Source organism: Anolis carolinensis, chromosome 6 (assembly GCF_035594765.1).
Source record: "Anolis carolinensis isolate JA03-04 chromosome 6, rAnoCar3.1.pri, whole genome shotgun sequence".
Taxonomy (NCBI): Eukaryota; Metazoa; Chordata; class Lepidosauria; order Squamata; family Dactyloidae; genus Anolis; species Anolis carolinensis.
In genome coordinates this window covers 2,362,105-2,389,408 of record NC_085846.1, presented here as the reverse complement: position 1 = coordinate 2,389,408, position 27,304 = coordinate 2,362,105, and the positions used below count along the sequence as shown (strand labels likewise).

At 45.2% G+C, this 27,304-nt stretch overlaps 1 protein-coding gene across 1 annotated transcript in view; it reads left to right on the top strand.

The window, feature by feature from the left end:
• Nucleotides 1-27,304, top strand: part of kif1c (kinesin family member 1C) — a 73,241-nt gene that overhangs the window by 20,544 nt on the left and 25,393 nt on the right. Inside the window, exons 2-7 of the mRNA XM_062983778.1 lie at nt 11,890-12,020; nt 20,165-20,241; nt 21,524-21,703; nt 23,614-23,679; nt 23,970-24,148; nt 27,113-27,224. Coding sequence (XP_062839848.1) covers nt 11,915-12,020; nt 20,165-20,241; nt 21,524-21,703; nt 23,614-23,679; nt 23,970-24,148; nt 27,113-27,224 — 720 coding nt within the window. The 5' untranslated portion in view covers nt 11,890-11,914. The remainder of the gene's footprint in view (nt 1-11,889; nt 12,021-20,164; nt 20,242-21,523; nt 21,704-23,613; nt 23,680-23,969; nt 24,149-27,112; nt 27,225-27,304) is intronic.

The window sequence follows — 27,304 nt, the reverse complement described above, 5'->3', positions numbered from 1 at the left end:
CTCGCCTGGCCTGGGATGATCAAGGTGCCGAAGATGAAGAGGAGGTTGTCTGCCAGTGGCGGCACCACCAACCGCAGCTGGCTGTTGTTTGTTTGTTTCCTGTGCGCCTCCCTCTCACAGTCTGGACCCAGCTGAACCCACTGGGGCTGGGTTCGGGAGGAGCCCTCGAAACAGGAAGGACCTCTCTCTCGGTTGGGATTCCTGTGCGCTTACTCACTCCAGAGAGGCTCCCACGCCCCTCCAGGGAGGGTGCCACTTGCTTGCCTGGCCAGCTGCCCTGGCCAGGCAAGTAGACAAAAGCAACGCTGGAGATCTATGGAAGTATGTCCCTCTTTTTCAAGAATACAGCTCCCAGAATCCCCCAGTTAGCCAGGGGCCACTCTGGGCAAAGGAGTTGGCTGCCTTACAAATGTAAACAAGTACAACAGGAGGGTCGGAGTATTCAAAAATAGAGTTGAAAGAGGCAAGGGCAGTCATGGGCCAACTTGGGCCCTCCCTCCAGGTGTTTTGGACTTTAACTCCCACATATCCTTACATGTACATAGCAACACAGTACATGTACATTAGGTCCAAGTGCCTGGGATTTGTCTCTGAATATCAGGCTCTTCCCAAGGGCCTAGGATATTAGAAGTATTTTCATAGAATGTGCATAGTTCCGAGAAGTGCTGCTTTCTGCAGCATGTGGATTGATGTTCTGTCCAAGTTAAGGCTTTTCTAGTGCTTTTCAGGGTTTCCTGGAATGCCTCTAAGAGCACCAATCACTATTGTTACCACTGTTGTTCTCTTTTGCCATAGTTGTTCAGTTGCAATTTCTAAGTCCTTGTATTTCATGATCTGTTTGTCCTCTACGGCAGTGTCTATAATAAAACATGTTCTTTTGCCACAACTGTTATATCTGGTGTGTTATGTCGCAGGTGTAATATCTTTTTGGATTCTAAATCCCAGAGTGCTTTTGCTTCTTTGTTTTCCGTGGTCTTTTCCGTCTTGTGCTTATACCAGGTTTTACTGCAAGGGAGGCCATACTTCTTGCAAAGGTTCCAGTGCATTATTATTATTATTATTATTATTATTATTAATATTATGTTAATTCATACCCCGCTTTTTCCCTCCTTAGGGAGACTGTTCTGATCCTCTTCTTGCAGGTGGGGCTCTCAGGTGAATCTGTTTGGGTGTGTTGCTGCGCTTCCCTCCCTGGAGCCCTGAGGTGAGGCCTCGCCGTACATCTGGTGTGTTTCATCTCGCTCTTGGTTGCTGAGGAACGGCTCTCTTGCCTAAAAATAATCCCCTTTTTTGCTGTCGTCAGCCATCATGTGAGCGAGCCTCTCTGACTTTGCTATCTCCGGCGTTCCTTTGATGTCCTTGGGAATCACAGTCTGCCGGGAAAGGGGCACTTGCATATGGCATTTCGTAAAGGGGCAGAATGGGATATTGTTGCTTGGTCAAAGTTATAGAGTGGTGGAGTCGCCTTCTCTCAAGGTTTTTATGCAGAGGTGTATGGCTGTCTGTCAGGAGGGCTTTGATCGTGTTCTCCTGCCTGACAAGAAGGGGTTGAACTGGATGGCTCTTGGGGTCATTTCCATCTCTATTATTCTGTGAGTGACTGAGAAAAACCTGTGATAGGATGGTCATGTGCCAGAGCTGGCTTGAATGCACATGATAACAACAAACAAACAAACGGGAACCTACGGCGTGTGATAATTGAGCACTGGACTAGAATCATAGAGTCATAGAAAAAACCTCACAGGCCATCCAGTCCAACCCCCTGCCAAGAAACAGGAAAATCACATTCAAAGCACCCCTGACAGATGGCCATCCAGCCTCTGCTTAAAAGCCTCCAAAGAAGTAACCACCACACTCCGGGGCAGAGTGTTCCACTGCTGAACAGCTCTCACAGTTGGGAAGTTCTTTGTAATGTTCAGGTGGAATCTCCTTTCCTGTAGTTTGAAGCCATTGTTCCGCGTCCTGATCTCCAGGGCAGCAGAAAGGAAGCTCCCTCCCTCCTCCCTATGACTTCTCTTCACATATTTATACATGACTATCGTGTCTCCTCTCAGCCTTCTCTTCTGCAGGCTAAACATGCCAAGCTCTTTAAGCCGCTCCTCATAGGGATTCTTGTTCTCCAGACCCTTAATCATTTTAGTCGCCCTCCTCTGGACACTTTCCAGCTTGTCAACATCTCCCTTCAACTGTGGTGCCCAGAGTTGGACACAGTGTGATTCCAGGTGTGGTCTGACCAAGGCAGAATAGAAGAGAGGGGGAGCAGGACTTCCCTGGATCTAGACACGATTCCCCTATTGATGCACGACAAAATCCCATTGGCTTTTTTAGCCGCTGCATCACATTATAGACTCATGTTTAACTTGTTGTGCTCGAGGACTCCAAGGTCTTTCCCACACGTATTGCTGTCGAGCCAGGCATCCCCCATTCTGTATCTTTGCATTTAGTTTTTTCTGCCTAAGTGGAGTAGGAGACCAGGGTTCGAATGCCCTTTCTTTGGTCATGGAGTTCACACTCTCTTTCCACAAATCTGACAAAGGGTCAAGCAAGGACCAAGTACAGAGAGCATAATAATCCCAAATAAACAGTTCGAGGGGAGGTCACAGGGGCTTACATGTCTTTACACTAATGCTCAGAGCATGGGAAATAAGCAAGACGAACTCCAACTCCTAGCACAGCACCACACATACGATGTCATAGGCATCACTGAAACCTGGTGGGATGACTCCCATCACTGGAATTTAACCATTGAGGGCTATAACCTCTTTCACAGAAATAGAACAAAGGGGAGAGGAGGGGGAGTAGCTTTATATGTCAAAAACAGTTACGTTGCAGAAGAAATGCAAGACTGTAATCCGGGAAACCAGCTTGAAAGCATCTGGATAAGAATCAAGGGAACCGGGACTCAAAAAGATCTTGTCGTGGGTGTCTACTACAGACCTCCGAGTCAGGATGAAGGACTTGATGAAGCCTTCTGTCAACAGCTGACCAAACAGGCACAAAGAAGAGATATAGTAGTCATGGGCGATTTCAATTATCCCGATATCTGCTGGAAAACAAACTCAGCCAAGAGTACAAAGTCCAACAAATTCCTCACTTGCCTTGCAGATAATTTTATGGTCCAGAAGGTAGAAGAGGCAACAAGGGGATCAGCAACTCTTGATCTAATCTTAACAAATGTGGAAGACCTGATCAATACAGTTGAAGTGGTTGGATCCTTAGGGGCAAGTGACCATGTGCTCCTGCAGTTTGCAATACAAAGGAATGCTGAAACTAAGACAAGTCAAACACGCATTCTGGACTTTAAGAGAGCTGACTTCCAGAAAATGAAGGAATTACTGAGCGGCATTCCATGGACGCCGATATTAAAAAACAAGGGAGTTAAGGATGGATGGGAGTTTTTCAAAAGTGAAATACTCAAGGCGCAAATGCAAACAGTGCCAACAAAGAAGAAAAATAAGACAAGTGCAAAGAAGCCAGAATGGATGTCCAAAGAACTTCTAACTGAGCTAAAGCTCAAAAGTGACATGCACAAGAAGTGGAAAAGGGGAGAAATCACCAAAGAAGAATTCAAACGTATAGCCAACACCTGTAGGGAAAAGGTTCGCAAGGCTAAAGCGCAAAATGAGCTCAGGCTTGCCAGGGACATAAAAAACAACAAAAAAGGCTTTTTTGCTTACGTTGGTAGAAAAAGGAAGAAAAAGGAGGCGATAGGGCCACTGCAAGGAGTAGATGGGGTGATGGTGACAGGGGATAGGGAAAAGGCAGAACTGCTTAATGCCTTCTTTGCCTCGGTCTTCTCACAAAAAGAAAGCCATCTTCAACCTCAGCAACATGGAATGGACGAAGGATTGGGGGAAATCCAACCCCAAATAGGGAAACAAGTTGTCCAGGAACACCTGGCCACTCTAAACGAATTCAAGTCCCCAGGGCCAGATCAGCTACATCCAAGAGTATTGAAGGAACTAGCGGAAGTTATTTCAGAACCACTGGCAATCATCTTCGAGAGTTCTTGGAGAACGGGAGAAGTCCCAGCAGATTGGAGGAGGGCGAATGTGGTCCCTATCTATCTTCAAGAAGGGAAAAAAGAACGACCCAAACAATTACCGTCCGGTCAGCCTCACATCGATACCAGGCAAAATTCTGGAAAAGATCATTAAGGAAGTGGTCTGCGAACACTTAGAAACAAATGCGGTCATTGCTAATAGTCAACACGGATTTACCAAAAACAAGTCATGCCAGACTAATCTGATCTCTTTTTTCGATAGAGTTACGAGTTGGGTCGATACAGGGAATGCTGTGGATGTAGCGTACCTGGATTTCAGTAAGGCCTTCGACAAAGTCCCCCACGACCTTCTGGCAAGGAAACTAGTAAAATGTGGGCTAGACAAAACTACGGTTAGGTGGATCTGTAATTGGCTAAGCGAACAAACCCAAAGGGTGCTCACCAATGCGTCGTCTTCATCATGGAAAGAAGTGACAAGTGGAGTGCCACAAGCAGGGCTCCGTCCTGGGCCCGGTTCTGTTCAACATCTTTATTAACGACTTAGACGAAGGGTTAGAAGGCACGATCATCAAGTTTGCAGACGACACAAAACTGGGAGGGATAGCTAACACTCCAGAAGACAGGAGCAGAATTCAAAACGATCTTGACAGACTAGAGAGATGGGCCGAAACTAACAAAATGAAGTTCAACAGGGACAAATGCAAGATACTTCACTTCGGCAGAAAAAATGGAAATCAAAGATACAGAATGGGGGACGATGCCTGGCTTGACAGCAGTGTGTGCGAAAAAGACCTTGGAGTCCTCGTGGGGAAGAAGTTAAACATGAGCCAACAATGTGATGCGGCTGCTAAAAAAGCTAATGGGATTCTGGCCTGCATCAATAGGGGAATAGCGTCTAGATCCAGGGAAGTTATGCTCCCCTTGGTCAGACAACACCTGGAATACTGTGTCCAATTTTGGGCACCACAGTTGAAGGGAGATGTTGACAAGCTGGAAAGCGTCCAGAGGAGGGCGACTAAAATGATTAAGGGTCTGGAGAACAAGCCCTATGAGGAGCGGCTTAAAGAGCTGGGCATGTTTAGCCTGCAGAAGAGAAGGCTGAGAGGAGACATGATAGCCATGTACAAATATGTGAAGGGAAGTCATAGGGAAGAGGGAGCAAGCTTGTTTTCTGCTGCCCTGCAGACTAGGACACGGAACAATGGCTTCAAACTACAGGAAAGGAGACTCCACCTGAACATCAGGAAGAACTTCCTCACTGTGAGAAGGGCTGTTCGACAGTGGAACTCTCTTCCCGGGGCCGTGGTGGAGGCTCCTTCCTTGGAGGCTTTTAAGCAGAGGCTGGATGGCCATCTGTCGGGGGTGCTTTGAATGCGATTTCCTGCTTCTTAGCAGGGGGTTGGACTAGATGGCCCATGTGGTCTCTTCCAACTCTACTATTCTATGATTCTATGATTCTATGAGGGTTTTAAGCAGAGGCTGGATGGCCATCTGTCAGGGGTGCTTTGAATGCGATTTCCTGCTTCTTGGCAGGGGGTTGGACTGGATGGCCCATGAGGTCTCTTCCAACTCTACTATTCTATGATTCTATGATTCTATGACCACAAAACCACAGGATAAGGTCGTCACAAGTCAGAAGTGACTTGAAGATATGCAACAAAGAAAGGAAAAATACGAGGTTGAATGAAAAGTAATGCCTCCACCTTCGTAATTTCTCAACAGATGGCAGTCCTGGCATGCGGCAGGTACTGGCTTGTTCAGTAGACGCTCCTCTACGGTTCCATTTGGCGGGAAGCCTTAGCATTGAACAGTTGTGTTGTTAAAGTGCCAAGTATGGAACCCTGCGCAGACAGTTGGTCAATGCGACTTAAGCAACATACAGTTATTGAATTCTTGACAGCAGAAGGTGTCACCCCAAAGGAGATTCATCAGAGAATGCAAGCTGTTTAGGGTGATTGTGTGGATGTGAGTCCTGTGCATTGTTGGGCGAGTAAGTTTAAAGATGTTAAGGTGGGAACATCTGACTTGCTTGACAAACAAATAGTTGGACGTCCTGTGATAGCAACCACCAAGTTTCACAAGCAAAAGGTTGACAGATTGATTCATGACGATCATCATATTACTCAGAGAGAAATTTCATGCATCATCGGAAGCAGCTGAAGACGTGGATGTGGGCCCAAGCTTTTGGCCCATTTTAGGATACGAGTTGATATAACCTGATGTATTCTTTGGATTAATGTGAAGTTGAATACAGACTGGCTCTGACGTTTGGCCCAATGCTACTGGCCCTGTTGTAACGGTCACACAGTGTTTTACAGTTTTAATTGAGTGTGATATTGGTTTTTAAGTGTGCTTTACGATTGTTGGTTTTTACTATATTTTGTATTATATGTGGCAGTAATCTTGCCATTATGTAAGACCGCTCTGGGTCCCCTTGGGGGAGAAGAGTGGTATATAAAATAAATAGATAAATATGTGGGTCACATTATTGCTTTGCTTGGCTATCGGAAGATCTGTGCACGATGGGTCCTGTGAGACGCTGTTGCGGAAACAGAGTGTCGACTTCTTCCGTGACGGCTTCAGAAAACTTGTTCATCGTTGGCAGAAATGTATCCAATTGTCTGGTGATTATGTGGAAAAGCAAACAGTGGTAGTTAAAGAGCACATTCTAAGGATTATTTCTGCGTTTGATTTATTAAAACATTCCCATCCAAACCCAAGTAACGAAGGTGGAGGCCTTTGTAATAATACAAGATTTTCTGGGCTGTCCCCTGCCTCTTGAGCGTTGTGTTGTGTCTCTACACAACGAACAAACCATTGTTGGAAGCAGTTTGCGTAGACTTATCAGGAAGGGGAGAGGAGGGATGGCCTGCCACTTTCACAATGGAGGGAAGGCAGCCCCGTCTGTGTTTTCAACTTAGGCCAAGCATGCGCTGCGAGGCTGGGAGATAAACACACGGCGGATGCCAAGCTGACAGGTCACCCAGGAAGAAGGTGAAACCCAACACCGGTTGTCAAGCTTCCTCCCATTCTCTTCAAACTTTACGGAAGGGAAAAAAACCCAGCAAAATACAGTTGTTCCCGACAAAGGGAAGAAACACGGTGACCGCCAGAAGGTTCCGATTTCACCTGGCAGGGATTCAATGGAGAAAGCGGATCTCTGCGGCAGAGACAGTGAGCAGGAAAAACCTTCCTCGGTTGCAAAAACATGAAACAGCCGTCTGCTCTAAACCAAAGGGAAACGTTAAGGAAACAAATCCAAAGAGGAAAGTGACTTTGAGACCGAAGTGAGTAATCCCATGCAAACGTGTGAGCCGATTGTGGTCAAGAGAGCAAATTCCATGTTTGGAGTTATTGAGCTGAAAATGAAACAGCTGCTGTGAGCACGGTACTGGTTGCCCGAAAAGAAGAATATCGCTATTAGTTCTATGGAATTGCGGTACATTGAGTCGTCTGGTTGATTTAGAAACTAATAACCAAGGCATCCTGTACCTGGAATAACATTCTAGGCACCTTCTAGATCAGGCATGGTCAAACTTGGCCACTTTTTTATATCTGTAAGCCGCCCCGAGTTCCTCTGGTGGCAGGGTACAAAAATAAAATTAATTATTATTATTATTATTATTATTATTATCAACACAACGACGTTGTATGGCACAGCAAACAAGATAGATATGCTGGATTTCGTTTCGCAAAACCACAAGTCGAACACTTCCCAAGTGTCTAGGACTGTGTGATGTATTTTCTGATGATGTGTGCAGATCCCAGTAGGGTGGCCTTTTGCAGTTGGCAGATGGTGATTTTGTCAATGTCTATTGTTTCCAAATGCCGGCTGAGATCTTTTGGCACAGCACCCAGTGTGTCCATCACCACCGGGACCACCTGTACTGGTTTCTGCCAGAGTCTTTGAAGTTCAATCTTGAGGTCCTGATAGCGGCTGAGTTTTTCCTGTTGTTTTTCATCTATGCGACTGTCACCTGGGATGGCAACATCAATGATCCAAACCTTGTTCTTTTCCACAACTGTGATGTCTGGTGTGTTGTGTTCCAGAACTTTGTCAGTCTGGATTCGGAAGTCCCACAGTATCTTTGCGTGCTCATTTTCCAATACTTTTGCAGGTTTGTGATCCCACCCGTTCTTTGCTGCTGGGAGGTGGTACTTGAGGCATAAGTTCCAATGAATCATTTGGGCCACATAGTTGTGCCTCTGTTTGTAGTCTGTCTGTGCGATTTTCTTACAGCAGCTGAGGATATGATCAATGGTTTCGTCGGTTTCCTTGCACAGTCTGCATTTTGGGTCATCAGCTGATTTTTCAATCTTGGCCTTAATTGCATTTGTTCTGATGGCTTGCTCCTGGGCTGCAAGGATCAGGCCTTCTGTCTCCTTCTTCAGGGTCCCATTATTATTATTATTATTATTATTATTATTATTATTATTATTCAGGTGTTTTGGACTCCAACTCCCACCATTCCCAACAGCCTCAGGCCCTTTCCTTTTCCCCCTCAGCCGCTTAAGCGGCTGAGGGGGAAAAGGAAGGGGCCTGAGGCTGTTAGGAATGGTGGGAGTTGGAGTCCAAAACATCTGGAGGGCTGAAATTTGCCCGTGCCTGATCCTAAAAGGTGTCTAGAATGTTATTCCAGGTACAGAGTTCTGGGACTTGGAGTCCAAAATGTTAGCAATAGCAACCTCCCAAGCCTCTCACTATTTATTTGTGAATGTATACATTTGCTAACCTACCTGTATATTGATTTGCCAGTTTGACTGCACCTCTTTGGTGTGGGAGGGGTTATAGACATGTGATTGTCCTGAGCATGTTCAGACTCAGGACTCCCTTTTGTAGTCAGTCTGCTTTACACCTCAGTGGAGGTGGATGCTCTTTGCATCAGACCTCAATAGAGGTGGCTGCTTGTATGATGCATGAAGGGACCTGAGGCTGTTAGGAATTGTGGGAGTTGGAGTCCAAAACACCTGGAGGGTCGAAATTTGCCCCGCCTGTTCTAGATGTAATTTCTTTCAGGATATAATTTGGAATGAAATTCAGGCATCTGATGGCAGTCAGTTGGAGCCCGTGAAATATTACCGGTGATTCTCAGAGGTGCTCCTTTCTTCTTTTAATGTTGACACAGACTGACATGGCTAACATTCAAGGAAGAACAAGAGTACTTTCTTGCTGTGAGCAACGCTTGGATGGGATGGCATTTTCGACAATTATGAATGCTCTGGAGATCATCAAGAAGCTCTGGTGGAAGCTAGTTGCTCGTAGACTAGATAGCCTTTGGGGATCCCTACCAAGTGACCTCTCATCTTGCTTAGAGGAAGGTGACTGTTAGCTGGTAAACAGGAAGTTTGTGTCTTGCTCTAGGCTGCAGGCCTTTCCATCATCCTGATTAACTTTTGTTGAAAAACCTGCTGTACACCTGTGAGGAATTTCCAGGCTGAGCAACGGAGAGCACTCTGCCAGAACCCATTCTGTTGTGTGTGTTGTCGGAGGCTTTCATGGCCAGGATCACAGTGTTGCTGTGTGTTTTCCAGGCTGTTTGGCCATGTTCCAGAAGTATTGTCCTGATGTTTCGCCCACATCTATGGCAGGCATCCTCAGAGGTTGTGAGGTATATGAAGAAACTGAGCAAGGAAGGTTTGTATATCTGTGGAAGTTCCTGGGTGGGTTGGAAAAACCCTTGTCTGTTGGAAGCCAGTGTGAATATTGTAATTAATCACCTTGAATAGCATTAAATAGCCTTCCAAGCTTCACATTCTGGCCTGGGGGAATCCTTTTTTCAGAGTCGTTAGCTGCCCCTGATTGACTCATGTCTGGAATTCTTCTGTTTTCAGAGTGTTGCTCAGTATTTACTGTTCTGATTTTGGAGGGTTTTTTTTAATACTGGTAGCCAGATTTTGTTCATTTTCATGAACAAAGGATTCCCCCAGGCCAGGATGTGAAACTTGGAGGGCTATTTAATGCTAATCAAGGTGATTAATTACAACATTCACACTGGCCTCCAATGGACAAGAGTTCTCTCCCCACCTAGAATCTTCCACAGATATATAAACCTTCCTTGTTTAGTTTCTTCATATACCTCACAACCTCTGAGGATGCCTGCCATAGATGTGGGTGAAATGTCAGGAGAGAATGCTTCAGGAACATGGTCATTCAGCCTGAAAAAAAACACAACAATCCTGAATACCTTCTGTTTTGCCAGGCTGGAATGCCATTGCACATCTGCCTTGGATGCCACCCAACTCTTACGCCTTGTTTGAGGTTCCAGTTGTCAAAGCAGAACAGATCATTACTGCAGGAATATTTATTATCTCTAGCAGAGCAGAGTGCATGTAGCCCAAGCTGTATATGTGGTCATGGTAAGAAACAGAAGAGGAAATAGCCTGGACAAGTGGTTCTCAACCTGGGGTCCCCAGATGTTTCTGGCCTTCAACTCCCAGACATCCTAACAGCTGGTAAACTGGCTGGGATTTCTGGGAGTTGTAGGTCAAAAACATCTGGGGACCCCAGGTTGAAAACTACTGCCCTGGAGGCTTCGGAAAGGTTTAGAAAAAGGTAAAATGTTATTGTTGCAGGTGGTAGGTCTTGGATAAAAGATTGGATAGACAGAAGAAAGGGATCTGTCTTTGGTAGAAGAGTCCCCAAGGCTGGTTCTTGTGTTAGTTGTCTTGTGTCAGAGAGAAGCCCCGTGGTGCTCCCTCCTCAAAAAAGGATAATAAAGCATTTTGGGAAGAAGGAGGGGGAATGGAGGCAGAAACCAAAGCACCTTGACTTACTGGGATCTAGGAAACAGAAGTGGAGCAAAGGCAGGAGGCCTTGTCTCTCATTGCTCTCCAGATACTCAAGTGCCCATGCTCCTTCCCTTCCAACAACATCCACATCCAGTCATTGCCATGTGTTTCGCAGTCTGCTCTTTGGGAGCAGTGTCTCTCTGCCTGCAAATACAGTGAAACCTTGACTTACAAGTGAACCAACATACGGGCTTATGCGCTGTTGCTCGGTTGATTTTTTTTCTTTGACATGTGAACCGAGATTTTACCACCTGCCACTTTAAGCAGGGCTTTAAGGGAGCAGCCAGGAAAGCTCCTTGATCTTATCCTTATTGCTGTTCTTTCTGCAAAAAAAATAAATAAATCCCAAGGCTTTAGGAAAGACTAGGAAAGCTGTGGGGCCAGGAGTCTATCATCAGTAAACTTGGATTCGCACTAAAATAGGCAAGTTACACAGATACCTCTTGTTCTAATTGATCATTGCAGAATAATTTTACTAAAATTTCCCACTCATAGCAAGAAAAGGAAATTATGTTATTGGCTTATAACCTTCCAGTCCTGCCCCCTCCTCCAATCCCGAGAGAGCTTCCCTTCCGTTGTGGTGTGGTTTTTGCGGGGTGGAACGGATTAATAGCATTTCAGTTCATTTCAATGGGGAAACTTGATTTGACATAAGAGCAGTTTGAGTTATGAGCTCAGTCACAAAATGAATTAAACTTGTAAGTCAAGGTATCACTGTATTTGTGCCATGCTGAGGAGTGTGGGGTTTCAGGCTGTGTGTGTTTCCTGGTGAGAATGCCAGGCCTTCCCTGAGGCACATGGGATCCCTGCATGGGTTCTGGAGACGTGGTCAGTATACTCATCCCTGCTTTGGGTTTCTCACAAGAAAAATGAGATATCAGGGTGACTAATGGCATATTTTGAGAAGGAAGAAAAAGACATTCAGCATCTGCAGTTTACCGTATGTTTTCATTACAGGGAGTGGGCTGGACTGCTTTTCAGTGGGGTTCCGTCTAGAAGCCTCATGGCCAGAAGCGGGGTGACTTGCTTCCCAGGGGTCAAAGGGGGCTACCCGCATATCACACATCATTGATTCTCCCTTTTCTTCCTCCTTCCAGGTGAGCCGAAGCAGGAGCCCCCAAAATGGCCGGCGCCTCCGTCAAAGTGGCAGTGCGGGTGCGCCCCTTCAACGCCCGCGAGATCAGCCGGGAGGCCAAGTGCGTCATTCAGATGCAGGGAAAAACCACCTGTAAGTTCTTGTCTCTGTTCCTTCTGTGCCTCTGTCCTTTGAAGCCGAACTACACCCTTGGGATCCAGTTTATTTTCCAGGGTCCTTTGCAGGGGCATAATGACAACGTTAGCAGGAAAGTGTGATCTAGAAAGCCAGTGCCTTCTGCAATCAATCCGGAGTACGCTTTGGGGGACAGCCAACAAGAGACACGTTCTCCATGAGATCTTCAGCCGAGAAGCAGCAGGGGCTCAGGGCTCTCATTCAGCTGATACCAAATGAATTCCCCCATCCTTTTCTACCAGGGATGGGATGCAGTTGAGACTCAAAAACTATGTTCCAGGTGACATGATCCATCCTGCTGGAACATCCCTCCCCAACAACCCCCATCATCTTGCTGGGTTTAAAATGGCATCGTTGTTGTTGTTATGTTTATTTATACCCCACTTTTTCTCTCCACAAGGAGACTCAAAATGGCTTAGATTAGAAGCATTTCAGTACAATTAAAATCTACAAATATATAAACATTAAAACAGAATTAAATATACTGTATATACTTGAAGTAGATAAGCCGAGTTTTTCAGCCCTTTTTTTTTAGCTGAAAAAGCCTCCCTCAGCTTATAATGGGGTCAAGGTCAAGACCGGACAACAGAAGTTGGAGGCAATTTCTTGCAATTTAGGATATATTTCTCTCTTACCCTCCCTTATCAGTGTATTTTCCAAAGCCTCCCTCGCTCTTAACCAACAGAATGTTTTGAAAAGGGAAAGACGCCCTTGCAAGTCAGGATGAAGAAAAATATATATCCATTAATCTTATAAAACATTTTTCCCTGAAATATTTGTTAAACTCTCCTACAGATATATAGGCATTAACACCCTGCATGCATTTGCAATCTCTATGCACTTCTATCTATCTATCTATCCATCTATCTATATACATTAATTTTATATATGAATTTTCCCCTCATATGTTTGCAGGTCTTTGCAAATCCTACATACATATAGATCCATGTACCTGTAAATCTGTATCCACATATATACATTATTTAACCTATTGATGCCTCGATTAATGTAATTTTATTGGTATCTATTTTTATTTTGAAATTTACCAGTAGCTGCTTCATTTCCCTCCCTCGGCTTATACTCGGGTCAATAAGTTATCCCAGTTTTTTGTGGTAAAATTAGATGCCTCAGCTTATATTCAGGTCGGCTTATACTCGAGTATATATGGCAATTAGTATTTTAAAAAATCAGTTAAAATCCATAAAAAAACATATTCAAAACTAATAACCACAGCTGCTCCTGATTTAATCTTAAAATGCAGCAGGTGGATGCGATTTGCAGCAGAAAGCCTTGGTGCAATTTGGCCAATGTCCCTTTGCCCTCACATCCACTTTCCTCATAGCCTCGGGGACTCATTTTGAGAGAAACAAAACAGTAACATAAAAATACAGCAGTCTTTCAAAACCAGAGCAAGACTCCTGGCTACTTTGAGATTTTTCCTCCACACTTTTTGGTATTTTTAGCAAGAGACTGGTTCCCTGGACCCACAAGAGCCACAACAATGCCACCAACTTTCATTTGGAAAGCCTTGCTTTGAAGGAGAGTGGGCTTCTGGAGGGGCTTTTGTCCCTGGCCGGAAAGCCAGGCTCCGTTTGTCCCTCTCTCTCCTTCCATCCCGGTGGCGTCAGGATTAATTCAACTTAGATGAGCCCCAAAAGATGTTTTCCCAGCCTGTTTGGATAAGCCTTGGCGGCCCCCCGCTAGCCAGCCGGACCCCTCCCTCCCAGGCATTCTTTCCTCTGCCATGTTTACCTGCCGCTTTCCTCTCAAAAGCAGCCAGGAGAACCGTCAGCCAGTCCCACCACAGGGTCTTTGGGATGAGTTTTGTTAAAGCTTTAGCATGACTTTTGTTTGTAGGCTCCTGTCCTTGCCTGAGAAAACCTTCTGGAATGCATAGATCCCCAATAGGTCAACTTGAAGGGACAGAAACCCCACACCGGAGCTGACTTTGGTCCCTTTTGCCAAAACACTGCAAGGTAGACCTTCCAGAGAATGGGGAAGACTGCCTTTTTAGGATTTTAAACAGAGGCTGGATGGCCATCTGTCGGAGCCATCTTAAAGTCCCCTTTGGGTAGAAAAAGCAGGGTGTAGTAGTTGTAGTAGTAGTAGTAGTGGTAGTAGTAGTAGTAATAAATAATAATAATAATAATAATAATAATAATAATAATAGTTGTTATTTGAAACACAACAAGATGAGTCCACAGCAGACACTCTGCTGGCTGTTGTATTGGATCACACGTCGGACATTTCCCAAGTGTCTAGGACTGTGTGATGTATTGGCGAATAATGTGTGCCGATCCCAGTAAGGTGGCCTTCTGCAGTTGGCAGGTGGGGATTTTGTCAGCGCCGATTGTGTTCAAGTGCAGGCCAAGGTCTTTAGGTACTGCACCCAGTGTGCCCATCACCACTGAGACCACCATGACTGGCTTGTGCCAGAATCTTTGCAATTCGATCTTTAAATCCTCATATCATGTCAGCTTTTCCAGTTGTTTCTCCTCAATCCTGCTGTCAACTGGGATTGCTACATCGACAATCCATACTTTGTTTTTGTTTTGTAATTATTATTATTATTATTATTATTGTGTTTTTCCTTCATGGCAGAAGGGTTTTGCACTAGCTGGCCCATGCAGTCTCTATTATTATTATTATTATTATTATTATTATTCCACGATTCTAACTCTCCCTAGAAGCCAAAATGGCTAAACCGAGGCTGTTGTACTTTGGGCTTACCAGGAAGGATATCACTCATTGGAAAAGGCAGTGTTTCTTTGTTAGAGATGGATGTCAATTGGAAAAGGCCGGGGCTGTGGCGCAGGCTGGTGAGCAGCCAGCTGCAGCCAGCTGCAACAAATCACTCTGACCAAGACGTCATGAGTTTGAGGCCAGCTTGGAGCCTGCGTTTGTCTTTGTCTTTGTTCTATGTTAAGGCATTGAATGTTTGCCCTATATGTATATAATGAATCCCCTTCGGGGTGAGAAGGGCAGAATATAAATACTGCAAATAAATAAATAAATAAAAGAGAAAGACTAAATCGACTCCATCTAGGAAGCCACCGCCATTGAGAAAGGGATCTCTTGGAAGTCCCTCCTTCAGGGACTTTTACTAGTTGAAGGTGACTTGGCAGCACATGAAGGAAGCCAGTGTTTGCAGGAGTTGAGCTGGACTGTGACGGCCAAGGGGTCTGTTTGGGGTCTCCTTGGAGAGGGTGGCCGTAGGTCAGAGCCAACCTGATAGCTAGCACATGGCGACAAGCAGGGAAAGAGGAGGACAACCTTGGGTGCAAAAGCCATGGCCACCCACAGCCCATAAGACACTGTGGATGACCGGAGAGCCTTGGAGATCTCTCCTTCGCTGAGTTGCCCTGAGTCAAAATCAGCATGACGACAACAGATCAACTGGCATGGACAGCTGCAAATACAAGGTCTTTTTCACTGAGTCTTTCCAAATGTCTGTCATCAGAAGTGTTTTTGCTTTTGATCTGGGCTCAGTGTCTTCTCTTTGGGGTTGAGCTTCTTAGCGGCAAGAGATGGAGATGTGTCAAGGAAGGAGCAAAGCTTTGTGGAACTGGATGTCTCCCAGAAGAATGGGAGAAATGCTGCAGAAGAGCCCAGTCCTGTTGGTTGGGAATGATGTGGGCTGTGGTCCTACAACACTTTGGGGAAGGCTCTTCTACTGGAATGGGCAGATAGTTTGGTTGACTCCTTTAGAGCTGGCATGGGCCAACTTGGGCCCTCCCTCCAGGCGTTTTGGACTTCAACTCCCACAATTCCTAACAGCCTATCGGCTGTTAGGAATTGTGGGAGTTGAAGTCCAAAACGCCTGGAGGGAGGGCCCAAGTTGGCCCATGCCTGCTTCAGAGAGAAGTCCTTCCTGGACAGGATTTCCAGCCTCCTGGCATTTTTTTCTGCAGAAACTTGAATGGCATTTTTTTTCTGCAGAAACTTGGCTTTCGTTGGCTCAGGCCCAAAATCCCTCTAGCACAACACAGACACACTCAAAAAGAATTCCTTCTCTGCAATTTGAACAAAAATTGCAGGACCCGGTCCATGTAGAGCGGGCTCCACCCTGCAGCCTGGTTTCAAACTCCTGGGAATTCCCAAGAGAAAGCAATGCTTCCCTTGAAAAAATGCTCTAGGAAATTATGGGGTGATGCAGGACTGCAAGGCTCTTTGCACAACCCTCCTTCGCTGTTGTCATTTAGCTGTCTCCCAAATCAGTTCAACCTTATTTGGGGGAAGAATGAAATTTACATATGCCACAGACTTAAAAGAAAACTGTTTAAAAATGATTCACAGATGGGATTTAACCACGAAAAAGTTGAGTGTAATGTATCAACAATCTAATGATAAATGCTGGAAATGCAAAATCAAGGAGGGAACATTTTTTCACTGTTGGTGGACATGCAAAAAGGCAAAAGAATTCTGGAATATGATCTATAGTAAAGGTAAAGGTAAAGGTTTTCCCCTGACGTTAAGTCCAGTCGTGTCCAACTCTGGGGGTTGGTGCTCATCTCCATTTCTTTTCATTTGTTTTAATCATTTTAGTTTATTGTATGTCAGTGTAACAGCATCAATTGCCACTTGTAAGCCGCCCTGAGTCCCCTCGGGTGAGAAGGGCGGGGTATAAATAATTGAAATAAATAAATAATAAATAAATTTCTAAGCCGAAGAGCCGGCGTTGTCCGTAGACACCTCCAAAGTCATGTGGCCGGCATGACTGCATGGAACGCCGTTACCTTCCCGCCAGAGCGGTACCTATTGACCTATTCACATTTGCATGTTTTCGAACTGCTAGGTTGGCAGGAGCTGGGGCTAACAGCTGGCGTTCATTCCGCTCCCGGGATTTGAACCTGGGACCTTTTGATCTATAACGAATGTCAAAAAATACTAGGAATGAATTATCCAATTAAACCGGAAATTTATTTACTGGGTATCTTGGACAAAGAAATCTTCAAGGATATTAACAAAGTAAAGATAATTGTTTTCTTATCAACGGCAGTGAGAATGGTTTATGCAAAGAGGTGGAAGTCGGATAATTGTCCTGAGAAAGAGGACTGGCTAAACAAAGCATGGACCAACTAACGTTTTTATTGAAAAAGAACAAAGGCAAAGGGGTAAGAAAAACCGATTGGTCAACATTTGAAGAGTATATAAATGTGAACTACAATCCTTAAGGGAATAGAACAAGATCAAAGACAAAAGGGAGAGAACATTTAGGATAAACTTGTTGAAGAAAAACGAACAGATAAAAAAGTTGAACGGAAACCCAACAAACTTGTTTTTCTTTTTTTCTTTTTTCTCATTTTTTTCTCTTTTCTTTCTCTTTTCTACTGTTTTTCCAAACTTTCCTATAAAGTATGTTTCCACTCTTTCGCTGTATAAGTAGTATGAAACTCTTGGTAATAAATTAAAAAAAAAACAAACCTTATTTGGGGGAAGGAGAGGGAACCTTATTTGTGGTGGAGGCCCCTTCTTTGGAGGCTTTTAAGCAGAGGCTGGATGGCCATCTGTAAGGGATGCTTTGAATGAGATCTTCCTGCTTCTTGGAGGGGGTTGGACTGGATGGCCCATGAGGTCTCTTCCAACTCTACGATTCTATGATTCTAAGGGGGCATTTTTAAGGCCAGGTGCCCTCCCTGCTCTTCCCTTCTCTCTCAATTCCAGGACGAGAGCCCGGTCTTCCCACTGCCTCTCCCCCAGAGCGCTGGGTGCCCTAACTTGATCTCGGTGTCCCGGCCTTGCTCCTTTTTGTTGTGTGTATCTGTGTTTTGAAGCCGTCAGCTGTTGGTCCCTGTCTAAATTTAGCCCCGGAGCAGCTGAGAGGCCGTCGTAGGGGGTGCAGCAGCAAAGGAAGGAAAGGCTGCTGGGGAGGGGGCTCTGTGTGTTTGCAAAGAGACGAGCAGGAAGGCAGCCCACTCCCTGAGTCCCACAGGCCTGCTCTCTCCTTCCTCCCTTCCCTTTCCTCCCCAACGTTGCCTTGGGCCCGGCTGGAGGGGTTCCTTCTCGCCTCCCACCTTATTCCTGCCCAGTTGCAGGGGGCAAGGAGGAGGAGGAGGAGGAGGAGGAGGAGGAGGAGGAGGGCGGCTTCAAAGCCACAGCTATTTGAGTTATGCGTGGAATGCTTTCCTGACAGCCAGAGTGAAGTAATGACGGCCTATGCCTCCTGCCTCCCCGCCTTGCTTCCTTCCTTCTAGGAGGCCACAAAGTTCCTCGAAGTTTTCTTCTCTTTGAATCTGCTGCTGCTCAGTCGTGCAGTCGTCTAAACGACTTCATGACCTCATGGACCAGTCCAGGCCAGAGCTCCCTGTCGGCCGTCACCAGCCCCAGTTTCTTCAAGGTCGAGCCAGTCCCTTCAAGGATACCATCCATCCATCTCGCCCTTGGTCGGCCTCTCTTCCTTTTTCCTTCCATTTTCCCCAGCATCGTGATCTTCTCCAAGCTTTCCTGTCTCCTCATGATGTGACCAAAATACTTCAACTTTGCCTCTAGTATCCTTCCCTCCAGGGAGCAGCCATTGGGCATTATTTCCTGGAGGATGGATTGGGTGGATCTTCTTGCCAAGGTCCAAGGCACGCTCAGGATTTTCCTCCAGCACCAAAGTTCAAAAGCCTCTCTCTTCCTTTGCTCAGCCTTCCTTATGGTCCAGCTCTCGCATCCATAGGTCACTATGGGGAATACCATTGCTTTCACTATGCGGACCTTCGTTGCCAGTGTGATGTTTCTGCTCTTCACTATTTTGTCAAGGTTGGCCATTGCTCTCCTCCCAAGAAGGAAACGTCTTCTGATTTCCTGGCTGCAGTCTGCATCTGCAGTGATCTTCGCGCCTAGAAATATAAAGTGTGTCACTGCCTCCACGTTTTCTCCCTCTATTTGCCAGTTGTCAATCGGTCTGGTTGCCATGATCTTGGTTTTCTTGACGTTCAACTGCAACCCAGCTTTTGCCCTTTCTTCTTCCTTTCCCCTTGGTGAGAAGGCTCCTCAGCTCCTCCTCGCTTTCGGCCATCAGAGTGGTATCATCTGCATACCTAAGGTTGTTAATGTTTCTTCCAGCAATTTTAACTCCGGCCTTGGATTCCTCAAGCCCCGCATGTCGCATAGACTCCTAAAGTTGGAAGAGACCCCCTCCTGACAGATGGCCATCCAGCCTCTGCTGAAAAACCTTCAGGAAGGGAGACCAGTGGACTCAAGGCAGCATGTTTCCTTTTCAACGACTGAAAGAGATGGGACTCGCTATTTCTCCAGCCCCTTTTCTGTGCATTGTCGAAGGCTTTCACGGCCGGAATCACTGGGGTGTTGTGTGGTTTCCGGGCTGTATGGCTGTGTTCTGGCAGCATTTTCTCCTGATGCTTCGCCTGCAAAACGAAAATGATGAGAACATTCTCCTAGAACACATTGGAAACCACAGAAACCAGTGCAGGTGGTCCCTGTGGTGATCGGCACACTGTGTGCCATGCCAAAAGACCTCAGCCGGCATTTGGAAACAATAGACATTGACAAAATTACGATCTACCAACTGCAAAAGGCCACCCTGCTGGGATCTGCGCGCATCATTCGGAAATACATCACACAGTCCTAGACACTTGGGAAGTGTTCGACTTGTGATTTTGTGAAACGAAATCCAGCATATCTATCTTGTTTGCTGTGTCATAATAAAATAATAATTTTATTCTTATACTCCATCTCCCCACAGGGACTCGGGGTGGCTTACAAATACAAAACAAACATACATACAATAACCTCAAATACCGAAAACGCGCAAAGAAAAATTACAATCATTAATAAGATAAAGTTAAAATGCAGCAATAAAACATAAGGATGGGCTGGTCCAAAGTGCAGTAAGTGAGACTTGTAAACATGGAGGAAGTTGAAAGTGCTATAAGATCATGGGGGAGAACCCAACAATGTGAATTGAACCCTGAGGCTATATCAAGAAATTAACCATGCGGATGCAACCGATCAGAGATAACCGTTAGTACGAGAATTTAACATTCAAGTGGGCGGCACTTATTCAAAAGCCTGTGTGAAGAGCCAAGTTTTCAATATCAATGTCAATACCGCACCAGGAATAGTAACTGTTTTGCCCCCTTTCTCTCCTTGCACAGGCATCGCCAACCCCAAGCAGGCCAAAGACACCCTCAAGAGCTTCACTTTCGACTATTCCTACTGGTCTCACACCTCGGTGAGTTTTTGGCCCTGTGGAGGTTCAGGGAGGTTTATAATGGGTTAACATGGGCCCTAAACTGAGCCTGGAGGATCTGGTGGGGAGGTCATTGTCCCAGCCTGTTTTTGGCTTCTCTGGCCATTTGAGCTCCTTCGCAGGTGCCTCCACAGTGCCGTTTCGGGTGACCAGAAGCAATATCATGTCATTCCTGGTCAACCTTTGAGCTTTTGGAAGAGCAGCAGGGAAACCTCTAGAACGGCATTTGCAGGCATCCCCTTTGTTGAGGCTCCTGCAAACCCCTCGCTAATATCTCTATTCCAATCACACACTAGAGATGAGGAGATTTAAATTCAAGAGCTTTAATTTGCAAAGCAAAGCCACCACGTGACCAGCAAAGAAGTGCCACACAGTTGAGATGTGTAGTTTGGTTTTGTTGTCAGAATTTTCTGAGCATGTGCAAAGTTCAGTCCTCTTGTTCTCTCAGCAAAAGGTGGCCTGCAATTTGGGAATGAGGGTCACATGACATCCCTGCCACATAAAATACAAGTGAAACATACACAGTGGAGCTGGAGCTGGAGAGATTAGGCCCGGGCTGTGGCGCAGGCGGGAGAGCAAGCCAGCTGCAATTAACTGCAATGAATCACTCTGACCAGGAGGTCATGAGTTCGAGGCCCGCTCGGAGCCTATATTTGTCTTGTCTGTTCAGTGTTAAAAGGCATTGAATGTTTGCCTATATGTGTAATGTGATCCGCCCTGTGTCCCCTTCGGGGTGAGAAGGGCGGAATATAAATGCTGTAAATAAATAAATAAATAAATAAATAAATAAATAAATAAATAATACAATGAAGGGCCCGCAGTTGTGCAAACAGGAACTGGATGTGAGCCTTGCTCCAGGGGCTGGCATTATAATAATTTTATTCTTGTATCCTGCCACCATCTCCCCGAAGGGACTCGGGGTGGCTTACACAGGGACAAGTCCAGCACAACAACATAACTTTACATAAAAAACAGTGATTTAAGACAGTAGTTAATACAGTACAGCAATAAAAATATGCACATTTCATAAACATTTCTTTAAAAACTGAGCATAGGATGACCACCAAAAGCACAGGGGTGCACAGCAGTGTGTGTATCGCTCACAGTTTTCCAGGAAGGGTGCTTGCAAGCCTTCTTAAGCAAGGCTGAGATCTGATGTCTCTCTGACAGGGAATTCTGAATCCCCCAGGGGAAAAAAAAACAACGCAGAGGATGATGGCAATTCAGTTGGGGTTGAAAAGCACTGTCTTGCTTTCCCTTCCAGGAGGAGGACCCCAACTTTGCCTCCCAGAGGCAAGTCTACAAAGACATTGGCGAAGAGATGCTGCTCCACGCTTTCGAGGGCTACAACGTCTGCATCTTCGCCTATGGCCAGACCGGGGCCGGCAAGTCCTACACCATGATGGGCAAGCAGGAGGCAGACCAACAGGGCATCATCCCCCAGGTGGGGCGCAAAAGGGGGGCACAAATGGGGGCTTCTTGGGGAATTGTTGCTTCATCAGGGTGGAGTATCACCACATCTCCTAATGCTCAAAGGAGGCTCAGGATAGGGAAAAGGGAAGTGTTTCCACATGATGTGACAATTGATAACCCTAGATGACTAAAAATGTGGGTGCTTTGGGTTTCTTGTACCTACCTTGTGCTATGACCATCTCCTCATATGTTGCACTTTGTCTTGCCCTATTAGTTTGTTATAATCACAGGGTCTACCCCACCCCAAGTGTTCTCCCATTGACGGTAGCACTTACTCATCTACCTCATATTACAATTTTCACTCGTTGCACTTTGCCCAGTTCGTCCCCGCCCCCCCTCTACTTGGGGGCCAAATCCATGTTTTTACTATGATCATTATTTTATGTTTTTACTATGTTTAGAGTGTTAAATTTTAATGCCTGGGTTTGTGTTTCTCCCTTTGGGTATTATTTTATTATGACACAGCAAACAAGATAGATATGCTGGATTTCGTATCACAAAATCACAAGTCGAACACTTCCCAAGTGTCTAGGACTGTGTGATGTATTTTCGGATGATGCGCGCAGATCCCAGCAGGGTGGCCTTTTGCAGTTGGCAGATTGTAATTTTGTCAATGTCTATTGTTTCCAAATGCTAGCTAAGATCTTTTGGCACAGCACCCAATATGCCGATTACCACCGGGACCACCTGTACTGGTTTCTGCCAGAGTCTTACAAAAAACAAACATCTAAGAATTTTCACAAAATTTCACATTTGATGTACATGGATGACCTGAAGCTATATGGGAAAATGGAAACTGAAATCCAGTCTCTGACCAACACTGTCCGAATTTTTAGCAGTGGTATCAGCATGGAGTTTGGTTTGGACAAATGTTCGACAGTGGCATTGAAGAAGGGGAAAATTATTGAAAGTGAGGGCATAAATATGCCTAATGGCCAAACAATAAAGTGTCACCAACTAGAGGCCTATAAATATCTGGGCATATTACAGCTGGACAACATCAAGCATGAACATGTGAAAACTGTGGTCAGTAAAGAATACACACAAAGGGTCAGAAAAATTCTCAAAAGCAAGCTCAATGGAGGCAACACCATCAAGGCCATAAACACCTGGGCCATACCTGTCATAGCCGAGATTTGTTTTTTGTAAGATTGTTGACAGAGGGATCATGGCAATAATGAAAAGCAGAGGGGACAATGATTCTCCCTGGAAAATTCCTCTTCTGATGTTGACAAGTCCATAGCTTTCATTTCCAACAAACAGTTCAGTATAAAAATAAAGTATTATTATTATTATTCCCACTGCGGGCATTGGGCTTGTATGCTATAGAAAGAGAGTGCCAAGCTGGAGAGGCCTTGGTTCTGATCTTCTTTATTGATTTGTTTGGCATTGAATTTTGCCGGTTGTTGTAAGCTGCCCTGAATCCCCTTGGGTGAGAAGGGTGGGGTAGAAATGTTGTAAATAAATAAATAAAAATAAGGGAACAGTGCAGGCCAGAGGCTTCTGTTGCCCTGTCATTGTGGCTGGGCCTTGGGCTCATTTGGTTGAGTCCTGCATCTGGTTTTCAGAGGAGGAGGTTATTTTGGGGATTGCTTTTACAGTGCTTTATCCTTTACTTGGAACATGAAACCATTCCGTTCAGAATGGTAGTCCATGGATCGGTGCCGGTCCTTGAGCCATCAGCTGGTAGTCTGTAATGAGATTTTAGCAAAGATCGAAACAGCCGTGGCCAAGGGACACAGATATGGTGCTGGTCCAGGGCATCAGAGAGATGCTGATGTAAAGGCAGGGCATGAGAGCAAGGAGGAGAGGAGTGCCACCCCTTTGCCCTTTCATTTTCCCTCCTGACTGACCTGTTCTCTTCTGCTTTTCTCTGACCAGCTCTGCGAAGACCTCTTTGCCCGAGTGAACGAAAACAAGTCCCCCAACCTCTCCCACTCCGTGGAGGTAAGACCGCCATTCCCCATGGATGCATCCTATCCTAGGCATGGGCCAACTTTGGCCTTCTTCCAGGTGCTTTGGACTGCAACTCCCACCATTCCTAACAGCCTCAGGCCCCTTCCTTTTTCCCCTCCGCCGCTTAAGCGGCGGAGGGGAAAAAGGAAGGGGCCTGAGGCTGTTAGGAATGGTGGGAGTTGCAGTCCAAAACACCTGGAAGGATGACTCCCAGCTCCCTGTTCATGACAAGGAGGCATCCTTTCTGTCTGGCCTTACCTGCCTCCCAATCTCTCTCCCAGGTGAGCTACATGGAGATCTACTGTGAGCGCGTGCGTGACCTCCTGAACCCCAAGAGCCGGGGCAACCTGCGCGTGAGAGAGCACCCCATCATGGGTCCCTACGTGGAAGACCTCTCCAAACTGGCCGTCACTTCCTACGAAGACATCGCCGACCTCATGGACTGTGGCAACAAAGCCAGGTACGGCCCATACCAAGGGCACGCTTCTACCAAAGGACATAAATATGGTATACAAAATATATATAGTACTCACCAGCAAGGCATCTGGGAGTGAAAGGGAGGCAACATGCAACCGTTGAACTATGGAACTCACTGCCACAAGGTGCCGCGATGGTGGCACAGTCAGATGGCTCTGAAAAGGACTGGGGAGATGTATCAGGTTCATTAATGGCTATTGGTGTCGACACTGGCTTTGTTCCCGTCCTATACGGAAACAACAATTTGTACTAAACTGACCGGGCTGTGGCGCAGGCTGGTGAGCAGCCTGCTGCAGCCAGCTGCAACAAATCACTGACCAAGAGGTCATGAGTTCGAGGCCAGCTCGGAGCCTGCGTTTGTCTCTGTCTTTGTTGTTCTATGTTAAGGCATTGAATGTTTGCCTTATATGTGTAATGTGATCCGCCCTGAGTCCCCTTTGGGGTGAAAAGAAGGGCAGAATATAAATACAGTAGAATCTCACTTATCTAACACTCGCTTATCCAACGTTCTGGATTATCCAACACATTTTTGTAGTCAATGTTTTCAATACATCATGATATTTTGGTGCTAGATTCGTAAATAAAGTAATTACTACATAGCATTATTGCATACTGAACTACGTTTTCTGTCAAACACATGATGTTTTGGTGCTTAATTTGTAAAATCATAACCTAATTTGATGTGAAATAGGCTTTGCCTTAATCTCTCCTTATTATCCAACATATTCGTTTATCCAACGTTCTGCCGGCCCGTTTATGTTGGATAAGTGAGACTCTAATGTACTGCAAGTAAATAAATAAATAAATATACTCAAGTATAAGCCAACCCGAATATAAGCTGAGGCACCTAATTTTACCACTAAAACTGGGAAAACATTGATCCAAGTGTAAGCCGAGAGTGGTAAATTTCAGAAATAAAAACAGATGCAGTAGAGTTTCACTTATCCAAGCTAAACGGGCCAGCAGAAGCTTGGATAAGCGAATATCTTGGATAATAAAATGGGATTAAGGAAAAGCCTATTAAACATAAAATTAAATTATTATTATAACATAAATTAAGCACCAAAACATCATGTTTTACAACAAATTTGACAGAAAAAGTAGTTCAACACGCAGTAATGTTATGTTGTAATTACTGTATTTACGAATTTAGCACCAAAATATCACAATATATTGAAAACATTGACTACAAAAATGACTTGGATAATCCAGAAACTTGGATAAGCAAGGCTTGGATAAGTGAGACTGTACTGTACCAATAAAATTACATTAATTAATGCATCAGTAGGTCCAGTGTTTTTGAATATTTATATAAAACTGTAATTTAAGATAACAGTCCAACTCTGATTAAATCATTATTCTCATCTTCTTCAATGTAAACGTGCTTATGTATCCTTTTAATAATAGAGTAAAATAATAAATGTAATAATAATAATAAATACAGTAAAATAATAAATGGAGTAAAACAATCCATGTAATAACAATAATAATATCAGAGTTAAGTAATAAATATATTAATAATAATAAAACTAGAGTAAAATAAATGTAATAGTGACAATAACAATAGAGAAAAATAATAAATGTAATAATAATAGAGTAAAATAATACATGTCACAATACCAATAATCATAGAGAAAAATAATAAATGTACCATATATACTTGAGTATAAGCCGACCAGAATATAAACCAGCCAGGACTCTCACCCAAGTATAAGCCGAGGGGACTTTTTCATTCCTAAAAAAGAGCTGGAAAACTCGGCTTATGCTCGAGTATATAAGGTAATTGGAAACCAATTGATTCCTTCCATGTGTTCTTGGTGCACATGGTTTCCAATTGTTTCAGTCTTTGAGAATCCTTTTTACTTTGTGTTGTTTAACATGTTTTTAGCCTGTTCTGATTGTATTTCATGGTGGTTTTGGTTGATTTTGCTTATTTGCTGCCCTGAGATCCAGCCCTGGGTGCGGTGCCACAGAGACTGGGCCATAGAGAAGCCAGGGTCTATTTTGGGCATGTGTTCCACTGCTGTGGGGGGATTATTTATTTATTACTTATTTACAGTATTTATATTCCGCCCTTCTCATCCCAAAGGGGACTCAGGGCGGATCACATTATGTACATATAGGGCAAACATTCAATGCCCATAAACACATCAAACAGAGACAGACAGACACAGAGGCATATTAACCGTCTCCTGAGGAGATGTTCGATTCTGGCCACAGGGGGGAGCAGCTGCTTCATCATCCACTCTGACGGCACTTCCTCATTCCAACATTGTAAATTAGTTAAACTTGCCTCCCCACTTTTATAAGTGGTACCTTATTTCCTACTTGATAGATGCAACTATCTTTCGGGTTGCTAGGTCAGCAACGAGCAGGGGCTTTTTTTTTTTTTTTAATCGACAGGTGCTCACCTTGCCATGGGCTGGCCTCGAATTCATGACCTCATGATCAGAGTGATTTATTGCAGCAGGCTGCTCAACAGCCTGCGCCACAGCCCGGCAAAAAGAGTGGGGCGCTCATGTAGGTTCCATTTTTGGCTCTAGGATGGGGGGCTGAAGGAAGAGGGGCCCGGGCTGTGGCGCAGGCGGGAGAGCAAGCCAGCTGCAATTAACTGCAATGAATCACTCTGACCAGGAGGTCATGAGTTCGAGGCCTGCTCGGAGCCTATGTTTGTTTGTCTTTGTTCTATGTTAAAAGGCATTGAATGTTTGCCTATATGTGTAATGTGATCCGCCCTGAGTCCCCTTCGGGGTGAGAAGGGCGGAATATAAATGCTGTAAATAATAAATAATTAAACCAGGAGATTTTGGGTTCCTTGTGGCTTTGGTGGATCTGGAAAAGGAGAGAGAGCAAGAACCAAACTGAGCAGAGTTTGTGTCAGGAGAGCAGACCCCCTGCGCCTCCTTCTCTCCCGTTTTCTCATCCTCCTGCTTCCTCTTCTCTGCAGGACCGTCGCTGCCACCAACATGAATGAGACCAGCAGCCGCTCCCACGCCGTCTTCACCATTGTCTTCACACAGCGGCGCCACGACGAACTGACCGACCTGGACACTGAGAAGGTGAGAAGTGGACAGCCCCAAAGGTGGGCAGACACATGGCGCTCCTGGGCACGGAATGGATGGGCCGCCTCCTCCACACT